This window comes from Castor canadensis, chromosome 2, assembly GCF_047511655.1.
Source record: "Castor canadensis chromosome 2, mCasCan1.hap1v2, whole genome shotgun sequence".
Lineage (NCBI taxonomy): Eukaryota > Metazoa > Chordata > Mammalia > Rodentia > Castoridae > Castor > Castor canadensis.
The window spans coordinates 183,429,155-183,446,423 of NC_133387.1; the positions used below are offsets into that span (position 1 = coordinate 183,429,155).

Below are 17,269 nucleotides of genomic sequence, written 5' to 3' on the forward strand. Positions count from 1 at the left end.
TTCTACCCTTTTCCTGGATGTGACATAGACATTGACTCACTCTCTTCTGCTCAGGGACCAATAGAGACCACTGTGCACTCAGAAGATGACCCAATCAACTTAAAGAGTTATAGTCTAGTTGGGAAAGAAAGTGAATGAATAAATAATGACAACGCTTTCTCGCCCCTGTTAGTGCAAGAGACCACAGCAATATCCGGGCATCTTTGTTCCCATACCAGTTCCAGACGGGATTGTATTTGTCATCCTATACCGTGAGCTTGGGAGCAGTCAAAGCAAGCTGTACCTATTCATTTCTGGGCCTACAGTTTCTAACTGTAGCACATAGGGCCATTAAATGGGCACAGCAATCCTCCCTTATCCATGTTTTCTCTTTCTGTGGTTTCAGTTAGCCATGGACAACTGTGGTCTGAGAATATTAAATGGTAAATCCCAGAAATGAACAATTCATAAGTTTTAAATTGAGTAGCCTGATGAAGTCTTGTACCCTCCTGCTTCTTCCCAGGCAGGACCTGAAAATAATTCTCCTTTGTCCAGTGTACCTGTGCTGTATATGCTACCTGCCCATTAGTCACGTAGTGATTAGGTTATAAGAACGACTGTTGTGGTACCACAGTGGTTATGGGTAGGGTCTGGTGTATCCATGGTCTCAGACATCCACTGGGAATAATAAGGGACTCTAATATTTGGAATCCAGAGACACAGGAGTACAGAAAGAAGATGTAATTAGAAGATTAGGAGTAGGTGACCTGGGAACAGATTTTTCTTTACTTTTTTTTTGGTGTTTGGGATTGAACCCAGGGCCTCAAGCATGCTAAAAACCTAATCTATCACTAAGCTACACCCCCAATCCTGGAACAGATTTTGAAGGACTGTAAGGTTTCTGAGCAGGCAAGAGAGGAAGGGCATTTGGAGAAAAGGAAACTTCCAAGGCAAAGACAGATGTGAAGCTCTGGGCAGGGTTCCAGAAATATCACCTGGTATTGAATGGCTTGAAAGAAGGGTATGAAGCAGAGAAGAGAGGTGAGTGAGATGAGCCCACTGAGCAGGCCACTGTGTGCTGTGCAGACCAACTGAGGTTGGCATTTAATCTGAGGCCTCATAAGCTTTAACATGTTCAAGAATCACCTGGAGGACTTGTTAAAGATGCAGGTTCTGGGCAAGGTGTGGTGGTATGTGCCTGTAATCTTGTAATCTCAGCTATTCAGGAGGCAGAGATAGGATCATGGTTTAGGGCTGGCCTGAGCAAAAGCATGAAAGTCTACCTGAAAAACAAAAACAAAAAAAGTATTGGGAGTGTGGCTTAAGTGGTAGACAGAGAGAGAGAGAGAGAGAGAGAGAGAGAGAGAGAGAGAGAGAGAGAGAGAGAACATTCTGATTATCTGATTCCTTGGGCCTGACTCCAATGATGCTGGTGGGGGCGGGGGTATCATACTTTTGAGAAATTAGGCTCTGTAGCTCTGTAGCCTTGATAGGCATTTTAAAGGCAAAAGGAAGGAAACTGCCTTCCTTCTGCCTTCTCTTGGATTATTTGTAACTCTGCTTTTCCCAGCAGGGTAGATAATTGAATGTTGTCAAATATAATCTTCAGTGATAAATGACACCAGGCACAGATGCCAAAACCACAGGATTTCAATTCCCCCCAAAAAGCTCATCTCTGATCTTGGCGTCTTCATTCTACAAAACACCCCTTTGAGTTCCTGTTTCCCAGGTGTTATTGGCTCCTAGGGATGGCTTACCCTTTTGGAGCAGATGAGCATCTGGAGATCTTGGTGGGCTTGTGGGAGGCTCTGGGATAGCTCTCCCCCATCCCCTCCTCCCTGATCTGGCTCCTACTGACCCTTGGTCCTGGAGGTCTGAGTTGGACAAAGGCTATTCTAAGTCAGGTACTTAGTTTCTCTGAGCAAATTCTGGAGAGAAGCATAAGAACTTCCGGATCCATTTTCTTGCCTCAGTTGACTATAAAAGAAGCTTCTGGATCTAGCATGAGATCAAGTGAGAGAGGAAAGCAGTTTCCTTCAGTTTCTGGGCCTCACAGGCACCCTTGGCTGCATTAAGAAAAAGGAGGTAGCCGGCTATGTTAAACCAAAAATCTCTGGGGGTGGGGCTGGGCTGAAAAGTGTCTGCGGCAAGCAGGCCAGCAGTGTGGAAGGTGGTGCTGCGGACTGGGACTTGGTGGGATGGGTCTGAGCAGAGCTGGGGTCTGGGTGGTACCAGCTGCAGACTTCTGGGCACACCATGAGCTGCTGGCAGTGGAAGAGGCCTCAGGGTCTGAGGGCAATGGGGATGGGACCCAAGAGTGAGGCTGCTAGAGGACTCCTCCCCTCCCCTGGCTAATTCTTCCTCCCTTTCTGGGCTGTGTGCTCTGTGGTCCAGCCCTGGAGCCAGACCCTTACTGAAGTGACTGGCACTTGGGGACAGGCTGTGTGTGTGATCGGGCATGGGCAGGCATAGAGAGCACTAAGATCCTCGTCCCTGTTCCCTCTGGCCTCCTTGTTCCTTCCCTGCCTAGATCAGCTTTGGAGACCAGATTCCACTCCCTATTCCGTCTCCAATTTCCCGGTTCCTTCAAGGCAGTCACCACCTGTTCATTGAGTGTCTATTCTGCGCTGTTGTTGGATTCCATTTTCTCCACATCCTGCCCCTTCTAGCTTCCCTTTGGGCATCAAACTCTGGGGTGGGGTTCCTTGTCTCCTCACCTGGATGATAAGCACTGTAGAATACTGTCAATACCCAGGACTTCACAACTTCCCCCACCCCTACCCGCCCCGTTTAAATTCTGGCCCTTAACTCCCATGCAAACTGGAATGGGTTAAGTCCTAGAACCTTCTGTTTCCTCATTTGCAATTTAAAAAGAAGGAAACAAAAATCTATTTTATGGTAAAGATTAAATTGAGTCATCACAGGTTAAGTACTTGACACAGAGTTAATGCCCCAAAATATTCCTTGTCCTTATTGGCACATAAATGGCCCTTCACAAATGCATGGAATTGTATCCCTTTCTTTGCCTTGGGCCACTTTGCGACTTCCCCAAGTTCTCCTACTTGTGACATTAGCCTTTTGTTTTTTTTCTTTCTCCCTTTCCTTCTTCAAAACAAAAAGTTTCAAGTATTTTTAAAACAAAAAGAGAACTGTATAATGACTGCATGGCACCCATCAGCGGTTAGTTTGAACCATCAATGGCACTATCTACTCTGGTGACAGCTACTTCCCCCACCTGTCCCACCCCCCCAAAAAAATATTTTAAAGCAAATTTCAGTTGTTGTATCATTTCATTTATCAACACTCCAGTGTGTTTCTCTAACAGGTAAAGATGTCAGAAAACATAATAACAGTATTTGTCTGACAGCCCACAAAATCAAGAGTTATTCACTAATACAACCTAATACCCAGTTCATATTAATTTTTCCCCAGATGTCCTTTTCCTGTTGATGTGTTTGAGTCATGTTCCCCCAAAGGTTCCTGTTGCATCTGATTGTTCAATCTCTTGTGTTTTTGTACCAGCCTTCTTTGACTTGTTCTGTTTTCTTTGGAAATGCTAGAATTACGAGGAAGTCATTACTTCCCCAAAATCTCTCCAGCTCACTTCCCAAATAACACAAAACAACTCTTTCCCTTTTTTGGGCCTTTTTTGATGTGTTTTTTAAATGGTGAAAAGAGCAGCTTAGAAATAAATGGATTCCTCTAACAGTTTCCAAAATCCAGAAATCATTCCAAATGAAGTAGAAAGGCAAGATTTGATTTAGTTCTTGTTTTAGAGGATAAAAATTTCTGGCAACTTTGTTCTTTCCAGAAAGACTTTTTATGCCCTCCCACTTGCTTTTTGAAATCCACCAACCACAAAATTTACTCCATCCCCCTTTTTCTCTCTGTCTCTCTCTTATGCACTCCCCCCTCCCCTCTCTTTTTAACAGCCACATACAAATCGGCCATATTAGAGAGATGGAAATAAAGCTTCCTTAATGTTGTATATGTCTTTGAAGTACATCCGTGCATTTTCTTTTTTAGCATCTACCCATCCCTCCCTTGTAGTGCTTGGTCCCTCAAATCACCCTCTCCCATAGTCCACCCGCCTAACATCTCACTCTGAAAATGCACAGGGATGCCTGGCTACCTCGCCCTGCCTTCAGTGTCACGGGGCTCAGTCTCTTTTTCACTTTGGGTAAGTTGGATCCTCATCTGCATGCTCCCGAGGGTTCAGAAGTGTGGCCACAGCTGGAAGAGGAAGGGTGCAGGAGGCAGAAGGGAAGGAAGACATTGTTAGTGCTTCCCTGTGTCCTTGGGCAGGGAGGTGCTTGGGACTTGGGGGACACTGCTGGGACTGCATAATGCTGGGACTAGCTTGTCACGGAACTGTTGGGTGAGGGGATGTGTGTTGCTCAGGGGTCAGATCATTAAGGGAGGTCATTTTACTTTGGATTTCCTTGAAGTGGACCTCCGTGGGGGTGGGGCAGAGGGAGGCTGATCCGCAGAGTCTCTTCGAGGTTTTTTTTTTTTTTTTTTTTTTTTTAAGTTTTTAGCTGCTTTGGTTGTGGGTCCTGGCACTTCCTGGTTTCTTTGAAGAGCTTATTTTGTGGATCTTAATTCTTGGAATCTGATGGATTTAGGGCATTGGAAGAGAGTGTTAGGGAGAGCTGGGGGCAGAAAGTTGAGTCTGGGTCTGCCTTCCCGAAAATCTGGCTCTGCTGATTTGTTGGAGTGTGCGTGGGAGTAGGTGGGAAGCAGGCTGGAGGACAGTCTCTGGGTTGGGAGGAAAACTGGAGCAGGCGCTGATGGAGAGGGCCCCCTGCTTGGGCCAGATGGAATGGAAGAGGGCTCAGGTGCAGGGATTAAGGAGAAAGACAGAGGAAAAATCCATCCAACCCGTGGGCTGAGTGACATTGTGGCCCTTTAAAACTCGACTTAGAATTGGCCAGCTCAGTCTTGAATGTCAACTTTGTATTGGACCTCTCATAGACTTCCTGGTGGGCAGGTGGGCTAGGAGGTTGTTTGTAAGCCTGCTTTATAGATAGTTTCATTCTTGCTCCTAAACTTACTTATTGCTGGGGCAAGTGAGTAGAAGTTCAAACTCAAGGATTGTGGGTGGGGATATATCACAAGTCTCTTAATTTCTCTCTCTTTGGCATGATGTGCATTGGGCAGGGGTACTAAACAGAGACCTGCAGGGCCCCTGAAAGCCTAGACAAGGCCTATCAGCCTTGTTGACATCTTTAGTATATTAACAACAGAGCAGGAATGTTGTAGAAGCTTGGAATTGGACTTGGACTTTAAACCACCTTTGTTCTTTACTTAATGATTGTGAACAAGTTAGTCACTCCTCTGAGCTTCAGTTTTCCTAAGGGTGAACGGGAGAACACCTCCTGCCTGATGTGCAAGGGCCAAAACCCGGCTAACCTTTCTGAGTGCTTCTCATGACCAGGTATGGCGTATTTTGTTTGGTCCTTACAGCAATCATTTGAGGTAGATTATGTTCATGTTGTGAGGAGGAAAAAGGTGCAGAGAAGTTAAGTAACTTTCCCCATAAGGTCACATGACAGGCATAAGATGAGCTGAGATTTGAACTCGCACTTGTCTGACTTTCACACATACTCTTAAACATTGGACTCTGCTGCCCCCAATGTTCAAGAAATGGTACTGCTGTATTAATAGTAATTATCAGACTCTCAAGTACATGTTGAAGACTGGGAGATGGACCAGTGGCCAGAGCAGGAGGACTGGCCTCCCCTCCCAGGAGCTAGGGAGAGTTTCCTGACGGGGGAGGCTATAACTAAGTGAAGGAAGTAAGGAGCTTCTTTACCAGGACCAGGAACTGGTTTAGAGGGAACTGGAGCCTGGGATGAAGAGATCCAGATGGAGGAGCGATGAGGGATGGTGAGGGGAAGCTAAAGCTTCTACCTGAGTGGGAGAGGCTGTAGGAGTGGAGACTGATCTTGAAGCTGTGATTAGGCACATCCCTCACACTCCATGGTCAAGGACTTCATGGACAATGGAACTTGGGTGGCTATGGTAGCATCAATCACCAGGATGAGGGATGCCACAAATGAAGGATTGCAGGGCTTGAGGGGAAGACTGTGGAGTTGGTGAAAGAAAGGGCAGGCTGAGCAACCATTGGTTCCTGTGGCAGAAGTGCGTGAGACTAGCTGGAAACATCTGAGTGATCGTGTTTCCTAGTTTTTCTCAAGACCATTGACTCTGCAGTCACTGGCCTGGTTATGTTGGGGTGGGAGGGCGTGGTGGAAAGTGGAGTCTGGTACCATGTCGGTCAAGTGCATTATACATTATTTGCTGCTGGGGGCAGGGACCCAGACACAGAGTGGGGAATGTCTTCCTTCCTATCAACAGAATTTTATTAAGCACTTACTATGTGTCATATACTGTCCCAGGTGCCAAGAACACCAAGATGAATAAGAATCAGTTCCTCAGAGCCTCTTGAGGGGCACGGGCACATAGCAATGAAGCATCGTAGGTGCCGTAGTAATAAAACCAGTAATGGCGCTTATAGCACCATCTTTTGTCAAGGTCTGTGTGCTGAGCACTGTGCTCAGTTTTAGACATGGAGCAGGTTGTTTAATGCTTACAACAGCACTCAGGAGGCAAGTCCTATTATTGTCCCCTGTATTACAGATGAAGAAACTGAGGCACTGGAAGGCAACTATCTTGCTTAAGGTTATAGAGCCCTATTCCTGGTCACCACATCATTCTGCCTCCAAGTCATATGGAAGACTCCATATGGAGTCTTAGGTGGAGAGCACCAGGACATTGGGGAAGCTGTCACCCATGCTGTGCCTTAAAAACTGGGATCTGAGGATACATGGGAGAACCCCAAGGCAGAGAGTGACAGAACTTTCAAAACACATGCAAAGGCCCGGAGGAGGGAAAGAAGGGCATCTACAGGAAGAATTAGAACTCGGGTCACTGCAGTGAAGGATGCATGGAGGGACGGAGCTGGCAGGAGATGAGACCGGATGTAGGTTAGTCCCAGATGGCAAAGGGCTTGAAAGCCACACCCAGGAGCCAGCACTGGGTCCTGAGAGCAGCAGGGAGCCTCTGGAGATTTGGAGATGAGGAACCTGAGAACAGCTTGGCTGTGTGTGGAGCAGTCTGGGCTGGGAGGGGAGGCCCTGAGCAGAGAGAGTCTGAGTGGTGAGCAGGAAGTGGGAAGGATGTCACACTTACCTGAGGATCAGGGGCTGCTCCAGGAGGCAATTTATCTGCTTAGGTACCTGTTTTTTGTTTTTTTTTAAATAAAGAATAAAACAAACCTACTTCAGTTATTGCTATAGGGTTGAAAAAAGGAGGGAAGAGAACTAGCCTCCAAGTCACTGCAAGAGAGTGTTTGACTGATGAGCAAAATTTCAGGATCTCTGCAAGATGGGCCAGTTAGAACAGTAGATGGTTGTGGCTGTGGCCTGAGGGGCACCAGATATGCCCAGATGTGCCCTGGAGAGAGGGTACCCAGCACGGGTGATGTTCAGAGCTAAACATCCTTACCAAGTCTCTGCTGGGAACTGGAAATCAGCAGACCCAGATCTCAGACCTGGTCCCAAGGAGGACTTTAAGAAGATTGTCGGCTCTCCTTGTAGGGAGGGTCCTTTAAACAGGACCACTGCCTGCTGGTGAACTTACCTGAATGGGGAGGAGGGGCTGGATGTTTTGGGACTGATCCTGCCCTGGAGACAGTAGGAGACCTTTTTCCTTGGGATGCTTGGAATGATAATCCCATCCCCACCCAGCTTGGGCCACTCAACCCTGTCTGGAGCCCAGCAGCATGAGTTCAAATTCTAGCCTTGTCACTTACTAGCTGTGAACTTGAGTTATTTATTTCACTTCCTTGTGCTCCATTTGCTCATCAGGAAGGTGGGGGTGGTGACGGGGCTGTCATGAGTAGAGAGTGCTGAAATACTTTGGAAGTGGTGGCTGTTACTGTGGGATTCACCTACTTTTCTGAAGCAGCAGTTAATCAAGAGACCAGGATTTCACTCACAGCTCTGACCTTGAGCAATGGTTTCCTGACTTTTAATGAAAGATTAGATTGATGGAAGGTCCTCTGCCCAGACTCCAGGGAGGCCTCAGGCTGAATCTTGCACCATGATTGGAACCATGATTCTAGCCTCAGTGTGTCCCTATTCTCAGTGTGTCTCTCTCATGATCCCTCTTTCCTCACAGGAAAGGCGTTAGACCTAGAACACCTCGGGTTCCCCCAGCTCTGACTTCCTCTGGTTCTGTGACCCCCTTCCTTCCTCTGCACATAGGACTTGATGTTTGACCTCTGTGGCCACTAGAGGGCACACAAGTCCCCCGATGCCTCCTGCAGGGAAGATGGACAGGGAACCGCATTGCACCTCTTAGTCCCCTGTCACCAGCCAGAAAAGACCCCTTGCTCTCACACAGAGGGTGCTGGCTCCTTCAAGATGGAGGGAGTTGATGGGTGGGGGTTCAAGTTCAAAACTGGAGTGCGCCTGGGGCTTCTGGGATAGAACAGAGGTTCAAAAAGGATAGAATTCCCCGGGGCTGAGGACTTCTCTGGGGGCAGGGAGGGCTGGGAAGGTGACAGCCCCTCCAAAGAAAGGGGCTAGAGAGGCAGGGCATTCCTGGGATAGGAGGTAAACTCAGGACAAACCTCCATTATCTCCTTCCCTCAGATTTCTCAGCCTCTGCAGAGTGGGGGTGGAGCTGGTATTTTCTGCACACCTCCTCCTTGCCTGGTGCTGTGCCAGGTGCTTTCAGACTGGATATGAAAGTGAAGGCAATGGGAACTGAGCTTTGTTCCTACTGGTGGGGGCCCCTCAGCCTCCCTGGTTGGTGGTGCTCCCCTAATGGACACTTTAAATATCCATCCAAAGTCCTTGGCCCTGCAGGAGAGGTCTGCATGCCTGTCCCTCCATCTAGGGCTCAGTGATGACCCCTCTGGGACAGCAGTCAGAGCATCTCTAGTCCTTAATTCCTGCCACTTGCCCAGGCCCCTCATCCACAGGGTTGGGCTGAGCAGAAGGATGCTCTGAGCAGGCTCTGATTTCTTTGTTTGCAGGCTGCAAGGGCTTTAGGGCTGCTGCTTCTGGGTGGGGGCCAGTAGCTTTTTGCAATCACACAGGAACCCTGAAGCCTGGTCCACTTGTCAGATCTGGGAGAATTCTGGGGGCTTGAGGGGTCAGTCTCCTTTGTGCCCTCAGGCCTGAGACTCTCCCTATCCCACCTCCAAAGCCCTTTCAGTTCCTCAGTTTAGGATAATAGCAGCCACCATTTGCTGGGCACTTACTGCTTATTTTTAGTTATCCTGACAATTCAGAAATGGGTGTGATCAGCTGTTTTATGGAGGAGGAGACCTAGGCACGCAGAGGTGAAAGAGTTTGCTCACATTTCCAGGCTGACTGAGGCTGGAGCTAGGATGGAACCCAAATCAAATTGAATCGCCTGATCTATGCCATCTCCCTCCTGGGCAACCCCCCTGCTGCCCCACCCTCAAGCTCTTCAGTGACTTTGTATTGCACTCACAAGGACAGGTCCCAACTCCATGTTCTGGCTCCTTATGGCCTGGTGCCTGGCTCACTCTGACCTCAGGTCTCACCGTGTGTCCCTTTGATCACTCTGTTCGATCTCCGATGTGTGAAGATCATTCTAACCACAGGGACTTTGCCCTCATGTTTCCACTGCCGTGGGACTCAATTCCCTCAGAACTTCCAATGGCTTCTTCTCTCACTTGAGTTAAACACGGCATGAATGTCACCCTCTCAGAGCCATCTTCTCTGACTACCCTTTACCTTGCTTTAGTCATTATAGCCCATGCCACATATAGTTCCCTACAACCACATTCTTACTGTTTTTCTTTGTTGTTGTCTGTCCCCCTCACAAGAATACGAGCTTCAAGATGCGGTGACTCTGCCATATGGTATCCCCAGGGCCTGGTCTAAGTGCTTGGCACATAGGTGCTTTATAGATGATTGGGAAATGAGTGAATGTATGATACTGGGTGTTACTGCTTGGGATGGAACCAGGGCCTTGTGTGTGCCAAGCAATCGCTCTACCACTGAGCTAGCTATACCCCTCAGCCTTGTTAATACTAAGTTAACCTTTGAGATGAGGTTTTGACAATCCTGGCAGAATAGTTTGGAAGAGCTCAAGGCTAGGTGAGCCAGTGAGGTGCCTGGGGACAACATTGAAGGAGGTATTTTCCGGCTCCTGAAAATGGATTCCTCCTTAAATGTCTCGTTGTATGCACCTCACTCATCTCCCCTAGACTCTGCCCTGCTTAGAATGTCAGAGTGGCACAGGCCCCCTCAGTTATAGCACCCAAGCCTTGGCCAGAGTCTGATGCTTTGTACAGGACTTCACAGAACCTGTGATTCTGTGCCCTCTCCCCACCTGTCAGCCTATACCAGCTCTTAGCTGTGGTGTTTCTGACATCTCTGAAATGGACTCCTGTCCCTGAAGGCTCATCTGTGGGTCCTTAGAATAACGCCTCTTCTTCTGGGATATCTCTTCCTTCCCAGTACTCACCTGCCCTCTTTCCTATCTGTCAAAACCTGGGGACAATGAGAGAGCTGGGCTTGGAACACTGCCGTCCCTTGTTTCTGGATGTGGAGAGAGAGTGAGGTCTTCTGCCTCTCCATCTGTCTGCAGCTGGCTGACCCCCTTCCTGGAGGGAGTACTGCAGCTTCCGCTGGAAGAGCCTTGGCCCAGCAAGTATTATTGGAAGTGTTGGAGAAGAAGGAGGGAAACTGAGGCAAATGTGGTGAAGCCCCTTGTTCAGCTAGCGAGTGGCACCAGTAGGACTGGGGCAGGTGGAGGGGCTGCCTGGCAGTGGCCTTGGAAGAGCCTGGGCATCATTTGCCTGTCCCTGACTTGAGACAATTTGTTCTCTTTCCACCTGTACCTGTTCTGTTCTGCACCCAATGGGTAGCCCTAGGGACTACATCTGGCTACCCATATGTGCCTTGCCTCCTGACAGCAGCTGTAGGGGATCCAGCCCCCTGCTCTGGCTCCCCACCTCCAGTCACCCACTGGCTACAGAAGATGTGGCCTTCCCAGCCCCATCAGCCAGCATCATCACCAGCTTGTGGCTTTGCTTGCAGTGCCATCAGGGTGGAGCATGGAAGTCACGGTCCCTCACACTCTCAACATCCTCAATGGCTCTGATGCCCGCCTGTCCTGCACCTTCAACTCCTGCTACACCGTGAACCACAAACAGTTCTCCCTGAACTGGACTTACCAGGAGTGTAGTAACTGCTCTGAGGAGATGGTGAGTCTGGGGAACAGGTTGGGGGAGACAGGACCTTGCAAGGTAAAGTCCGCCTTTCCCACGCCTGCTCCTACACTGGGCCATGTGGCCTCAGAGGACTCTGGGTGGGCCTATCTGCTCCAGAGAGCTTGGTACAAGGCATGTTGCCATACCTAGGTGACCCTTCTGGGGTAACTCCCCTTCTTTTGAGGTGAAAGGGTGCTTGGGAAGAGGGTGTTCCACTGTCCTCTTAGCTCTTTGCTCATCCAGCCACCCATCCCATCTCTGCCTCACCCCAGTTCCTCCAGTTCCGCATGAAAATCATTAATTTGAAGCTGGAGCGGTTCCGAGACCGCGTGGAGTTCTCGGGGAACCCTAGCAAGTACGATGTGTCAGTGACACTGAAGAATGTGCAGCTTGAGGATGAGGGCTTCTATAACTGCTATGTCACAAACCCGCCCGACCGCCACCGTGGCCATGGCAAAATCAACCTGCAAGTCCTCCTGGAAGGTGAGAGGTGGGGTCCCTAGTCGTTCTCCACAGAATTAACTCGGGGCACTTGAGGGAGGTTGTGCCCTCCTGAGGGTGGAAGTGACAGCTTGTGCTGGTGGAAGGCACCAGTGTCATCCCTCTGGTCCCTGAGGGAACAGGTCTGCATGTCGATCGTGATTATTACCTTAATAATAATGGCAGCTTTCATTTTCTGGGCACTTAGTATGTCTTACTCATAGGCCTAAACTCTGCATGCTTTAATCTCATTTCATCCTCATCAAATCTGTACTGTTGGCAGCCCCATTTGACAGATGAGGTGACTGATGTTAGAGAGGATAAATTGCTTAAGGTTACACATTTTGTTAATTGTACAGGCAGGACTCAATTTTGGGTCGTTTGGTCTCAAAGTCCATGCTGTTAAATATTTCATCCTACTGCCCCCCCCGGGGGGGTATTTGAGGGTGGGGTGCTTGGAATTCAGTGGTCTGGGTTCGGTTTTACTTATTTATTTATTTTTGGCAATACTGGGGTTTGAACTCAGGTCCTCACACTTGCTAGGCAGGTGTTCTACCACTTGAGCTACTCTGCCAGCCCCTGGGTTGTGTTTTTTGGTTTTGACTGAAGTCCTGTCCCTGGAAGAGAGTAAAGTCAGGCCACTTCAAGGAACAGGTGGGGGAGGCCTCTATCCAGCCCCAGTGCTCAGTGGCATTGCCTCCTTTCTTTCTACAGAGCCTCCAGAGCGAGACTCCACAGTGGCAGTGGTCGTGGGTGCCTCTGTCGGGGGTTTCCTGGCTGTGGTCATCTTGGTGCTGATGGTGATCAAATGTGTGAGGAGGAAAAAAGAACAGAAACTGAGCACCGATGACCTGAAGACGGAGGAGGAGGGCAAGACAGATGGCGAGGGCAATGTGGACGATGGCACCAAGTAATGGGTGGCCTGCCCGGCAGCCCCTCCCTGTGTCCTATCTCCTCCCACTCTCTGCCCTGTACAGTGTGTCCCTGCCTGCCCTCTCTTGGTGTGCTTCTCTTGAATAGGACCCCAGGGTCCACCTGGGGCCTCCTGAATCCCTCACTTCGTATGCCTCACCCTGCACCGAGAGTGACCCACCTCTCTTCCATCTGAGAACTGTCATGGCACCTGGCATGTGTGGGTCCTGGGGAGAGGAAAGAAAGGGCTCCAACCTGCCAGTCTCTGAGACGAGGCAGGAGACATGTGTGGAGTTCTCACAGAGATGATGGGGGAGGGTGGGCAGTAGTGATCAGTCTGCCCAGAGAGGACTTGGGCATGGGTGGGAATGTGGTCCTGAGCTGACCAGAGCTGCCTTGAGAAGGCTTCACCATGGCCTTGGTGTGCTCCTCTGGCTGCTCCCAGCCCAGAGCAGCCATCAGGCTGGTGTGAGGATGGGTTCCTATCATTTTATGGGGCATGTTTAAAAGGATGACTACATTTCCGGGGCACTGACAGAAAGCTAGGGCTGAAGCCAACCTGGACCACAGCCTCACCAGGGCGCTCTGTTCCGGCCTCATTTCCATTGCTGGCTGCTCCCCTAGGAGGCTTTTGGTTTGCTGTTGGCTACAGATCCCTTGGGGATGTTGTTGGGGACAGCACTGGAAAAGCAGCTCCAGGTGGGGTTCATGCTCCACCCTAGGGACCCATCCACAGAAGACCCATGTCAAACTCAGCAGAGGGACTGATGGTGGGGCTTTGACTGCAGACTAAATTCTCCAGCCTGGTGCCCATCCTCATCTGGGCCAGAAGTAGCCAGGTTCCGAGAAGGTAGGGTACACAGGGGCAGGTTCCTTGGTTTACTTCTGTTTGGACTTCGGGTGCACTCAGTTGGGTTTCCATTTGGCTTTTGTCAAGAGGGAGGGGGAGAAGGCTGGAGAGAAGTGTGAAAAGAGCCCTGGAGCCTTTGAGCCCCCCCCCCCAGCTCCCTTGGTGGATCAGGAAGTAGTATTTGTGGGAATTCAACTTTCACTGCCATTTTAATTCACATTTAAAGGGAATCGTGAAAGCCTAGGAAGAGGAAGGGACAGAAACTGCCAACTCAGAGAACACAACCTCGGGAGACCCTCAGACATCAGCCATCCAAGTCCCTGATACCACAGATAGGCAAACTGAGATTCCAAGGGCAGAAACTGAGGGTCCTGCTCTCTTTGTGGTTCCTGGGTCTCCTGTTTGAGTCAACAGTGGGAGGGCCTCTTGGGCCTGGTAGGTGAGGGATGCTGTCCAGCTCTGCTGCTCTCCCAGGATCTCAGGCCCTGCAGGCTCAGGGAGTTTGGTGTCCAGGACAGGGAGTGAGTTTGGGAAGAAGAGGTAAAGACAGGACTGAGACCATCCCAGGGATTGGTCCTTGCTTCTGCCCATCAGAAGGTCAATTTGGAGAGAGGATAATAGCTTTAGAAGGTTCTATTCACTTCACTTCAATTCAACAACCATTTATTGAGCATCTTCTCTGTGCCAGGCACTGTGCACACAAAGCCATAACAGAGTTGGGGACTGCCAGTCAGCACTGTAGGAGCAAGATTTAGTTTTTGCTGTATCTACTTTCACCTCTGCATCCACTACTTCTGGGATAAGTTTGGGGGAGAAGGAAGGACTCTAGACCTCTCTAGAAGAGAGGTGGAGAGAAGGTACCATTGGACCAGGGCTGCAGAGGCCAGGCAGGGTGGTTATGAAGTGGGGGATGGGCAACCAACCATAGAACTCCTAGGTGAGGTTAAGTCCAGCCCTTCTGGAAATTCTAAACTCACCGACTCACTACCTAACTGCCAATCAACACACTGCCAATGGGGGTGGGCTAAGCCACCAGGATGCCTGGAACAGGTGGACACTGCCCATCCTTCAAGCCAACCAGCTGGGAGCAGAGAGGAGGGCGGTGAGCACCTCAGGCCAGCTGACTCCAAGGGTGGCCACCGTGTACACTTCAGCAGCTGGCAGGTTTCATTTTCGGTCACCACATGTGTGCCTCCTCTCCCAGGATGAGGGAGGATCTGTGCTGATGTTGGGAACTTTTTTTTTTTTTTCCAGGATTTAGGACATTTAGGTGAATTATTTGCAAGATTCTTTAGGGTTATTCTAAGAAATCCAAAGTCTCTTTCTAGAAGCTGAAGACTTGTGGGGTCTTTTCCTTCTCTGCCCTGACCAAGGGGGCCCAGGGCAAGCAATCCTTGTCATTTTGCTCCAGGGGCCCAAGCAGATGGGGCCGGATCAGGAGCCATCTTTGTCCCAGGTGCTTGCGCTCACAAATGCACTTCCTTCTCAAGCCTCTTAGACTGTCCTCCAGGGCTGTGAGGTTGGGAGCAAAAAATGGGCTTCTGTGAGTCGAGGTGGGAAACCGGTGAGATGTTTGCACTGCAGCCATTGCTCTACCCTGCTTCCTAGTCTATGCCAGCAAGCCGTTCCTCTTGTTGCAGGCTGGTTTCAAGCCTCACTTCTGGCTGCATGCTTCTATCACTGTGCTCTGCTGGTTTCGGTCTGCTGCTTTCTCAGCTGCCCCGACTCTCCTGTTCTCTCAGAATCTCCCCACCTCATCCTAAGGGCCACTGCAAAGAGATGGGCTGGCTAACCCATGGGATTTAGCTTATAAGAACAAAGCACAATTCATCAGGACTGAAATGCCTTGAGGTGCCTTGGAACTGGCTTTGGAAATAGCTACCTGCCCCTTGAGCTATGGACTCATCAGTTATTCCCAGTTTATAAACAGGAAACACTGATTGGATCCCTATTTCTCTCTGTGAGTCTGCTTGGGCAAGTTGGGCTGGTAAATATTTACAAGGTCAGGTTAAGCAGGTAGACAATTGGGAATACTGGCCAGGTCCAAACAAGATAGTCCCAGGCCATAAGAATGGTTTGGCATGCTTGGAATGGGTGATAAATTAAGAAATCTTCCTTCCTACTTATGTCTTAAGGATAGAGAGCCTGTGTCCCTTGCTGTGCCTCTCGCTGTTGTCTTCCTTAATTGAAGCTTGCTGATGCATTTGTACATAGCTTTTCTGTATAGGTATAGATATATTATATAAATATATATAAATATACACATCTCACTACACCCACCCCAAAAGTTACATTGTTGGGGGGAGGTGTAATCACTTCTCGATGTTTTGAGTTGATTCACCAAAGGCAAATTATGGAATGTTCTTTCTGCTCTTTGTGCACTTGGAGGGGAAAACCCAACTGCATAACATGTTACTTATGCATGTCTGGGTTTTACATACTGCGTGGTGGTTGGAAGGGGTGATTGGAAGGGGAGAGAAGCTTAAACCGTCCTCTGAGACCTAGCTGCTGGGATGTATCTGCTGTGGGAGTGGACAGTTTCTTTTGCAGTTTGTCTGATGGCTTGGATCTGTTGGCTACAATAAACACACTGTCTCCCCTGAACATTGCTCTAGTGTGGCTCCTTCCAAGGGTGCAGAGCAGAGGGGGTGGAGGCTTTGTCAGGAACCTGATGGGGACTCCTGATGCTCCTTTCCTGGTAGTCTCATTGACACTGCTGAATCTGTCATCCGAGACCTCAAGGTTCTTGCCTCCCAAGGATGGGGTTAACCTACTCCACTTTTTTTTTTTTTTTGTAGTGGTACTAGGGATCAAACTCATGCCCTTGTGAATGCAAGGCAATGCTCTAACGCTGAGCTACATCCCTAGCCCCTCTCCACTCCTGTTGACAGATGTTTCATTCCTTTGCCTTCCCAGGATTCTGAAGGACTCTGCCCTCTCTGGGAGGCACCCTGGGACAGGGAGGGTTCTTGGTTATTTCTGGGATGAAGACAACCCTGAGGTGCCTAAGGGGAACTGTTCAGTGGACATCGCTTATTCTTTCTGTACCAGATGGGCCATCCATCCTGTTGCCTGTTTCTCAACGGTCTGACTAGGCAGACAGCTCTGGACTCCATAAAAATAGGTAACAGCTGGTCAGAGTTTACCCTCCTGCAGCTTCCCGAAGGAGGATGACTGGTGGGAAGAGTCAGGTTGCTCCTGCCCCATCTCCATATGTACTGCTATATCCTACTTACATAGTGATGAATCAGCCTTAAGAAGTTAAGACTGAAGGTGACCTTCTGGCTAGGTGCTCCACTGTCCCAGACCCAGACCCACCCTGGTCAGCTGGTTATATCTCTCTGCATCTCTTGCTTTCTCTCTCTCTTCTTTGCCTAGGAGACTTGACAGGCAAGAAAAACTTCGATGTGCTAAAGAGCAAGGAAATTCATAAGTTATTAGTTCCACTTTTCTCTCTCATTTCTGTCAGCTCCCTGGTGACCCAGAGCCCTTCATCAGTGGTGAGTGGTCAGGAATATTCCAGGGGGCTCTCAAGATTGGTAGCTCTCATGCCTGCAATAGCCATTTCTGCTACTTGAGATGCCAGAAAGGAGACAGAAGCACTAAGCAAAGATGGCCGGTATTTAACAGAACTAAAGGACCTCTGTTTAAGAGGATATCATTCCCTGGAGTCTCTAAGTCCTTTCAAGGGTGAGATATCAGGGAGGGTGCTGCTCTACTCAACAGAGAGGGAAATTGAGGCAAGGAACATGGAATGAGCAAACGAGGCAATGGGGAGTCTGCCCAGT

General features: G+C 49.3%; 1 protein-coding gene across 1 annotated transcript; it reads left to right on the forward strand.

Annotated features, from left to right (window-relative positions):
* Positions 1-3,892: 3,892 nt before the first annotated feature.
* On the forward strand, positions 3,893-16,085 carry Scn2b (sodium voltage-gated channel beta subunit 2). Its single transcript, XM_020160807.2, has 4 exons — positions 3,893-4,159; positions 11,067-11,233; positions 11,512-11,722; positions 12,434-16,085. Exons 1-4 carry the CDS (start codon positions 4,090-4,092, stop codon positions 12,631-12,633), a joined length of 648 nt encoding a protein of 215 aa, XP_020016396.1. The 5' UTR covers positions 3,893-4,089; the 3' UTR covers positions 12,634-16,085.
* Positions 16,086-17,269: the final 1,184 nt, after the last annotated feature.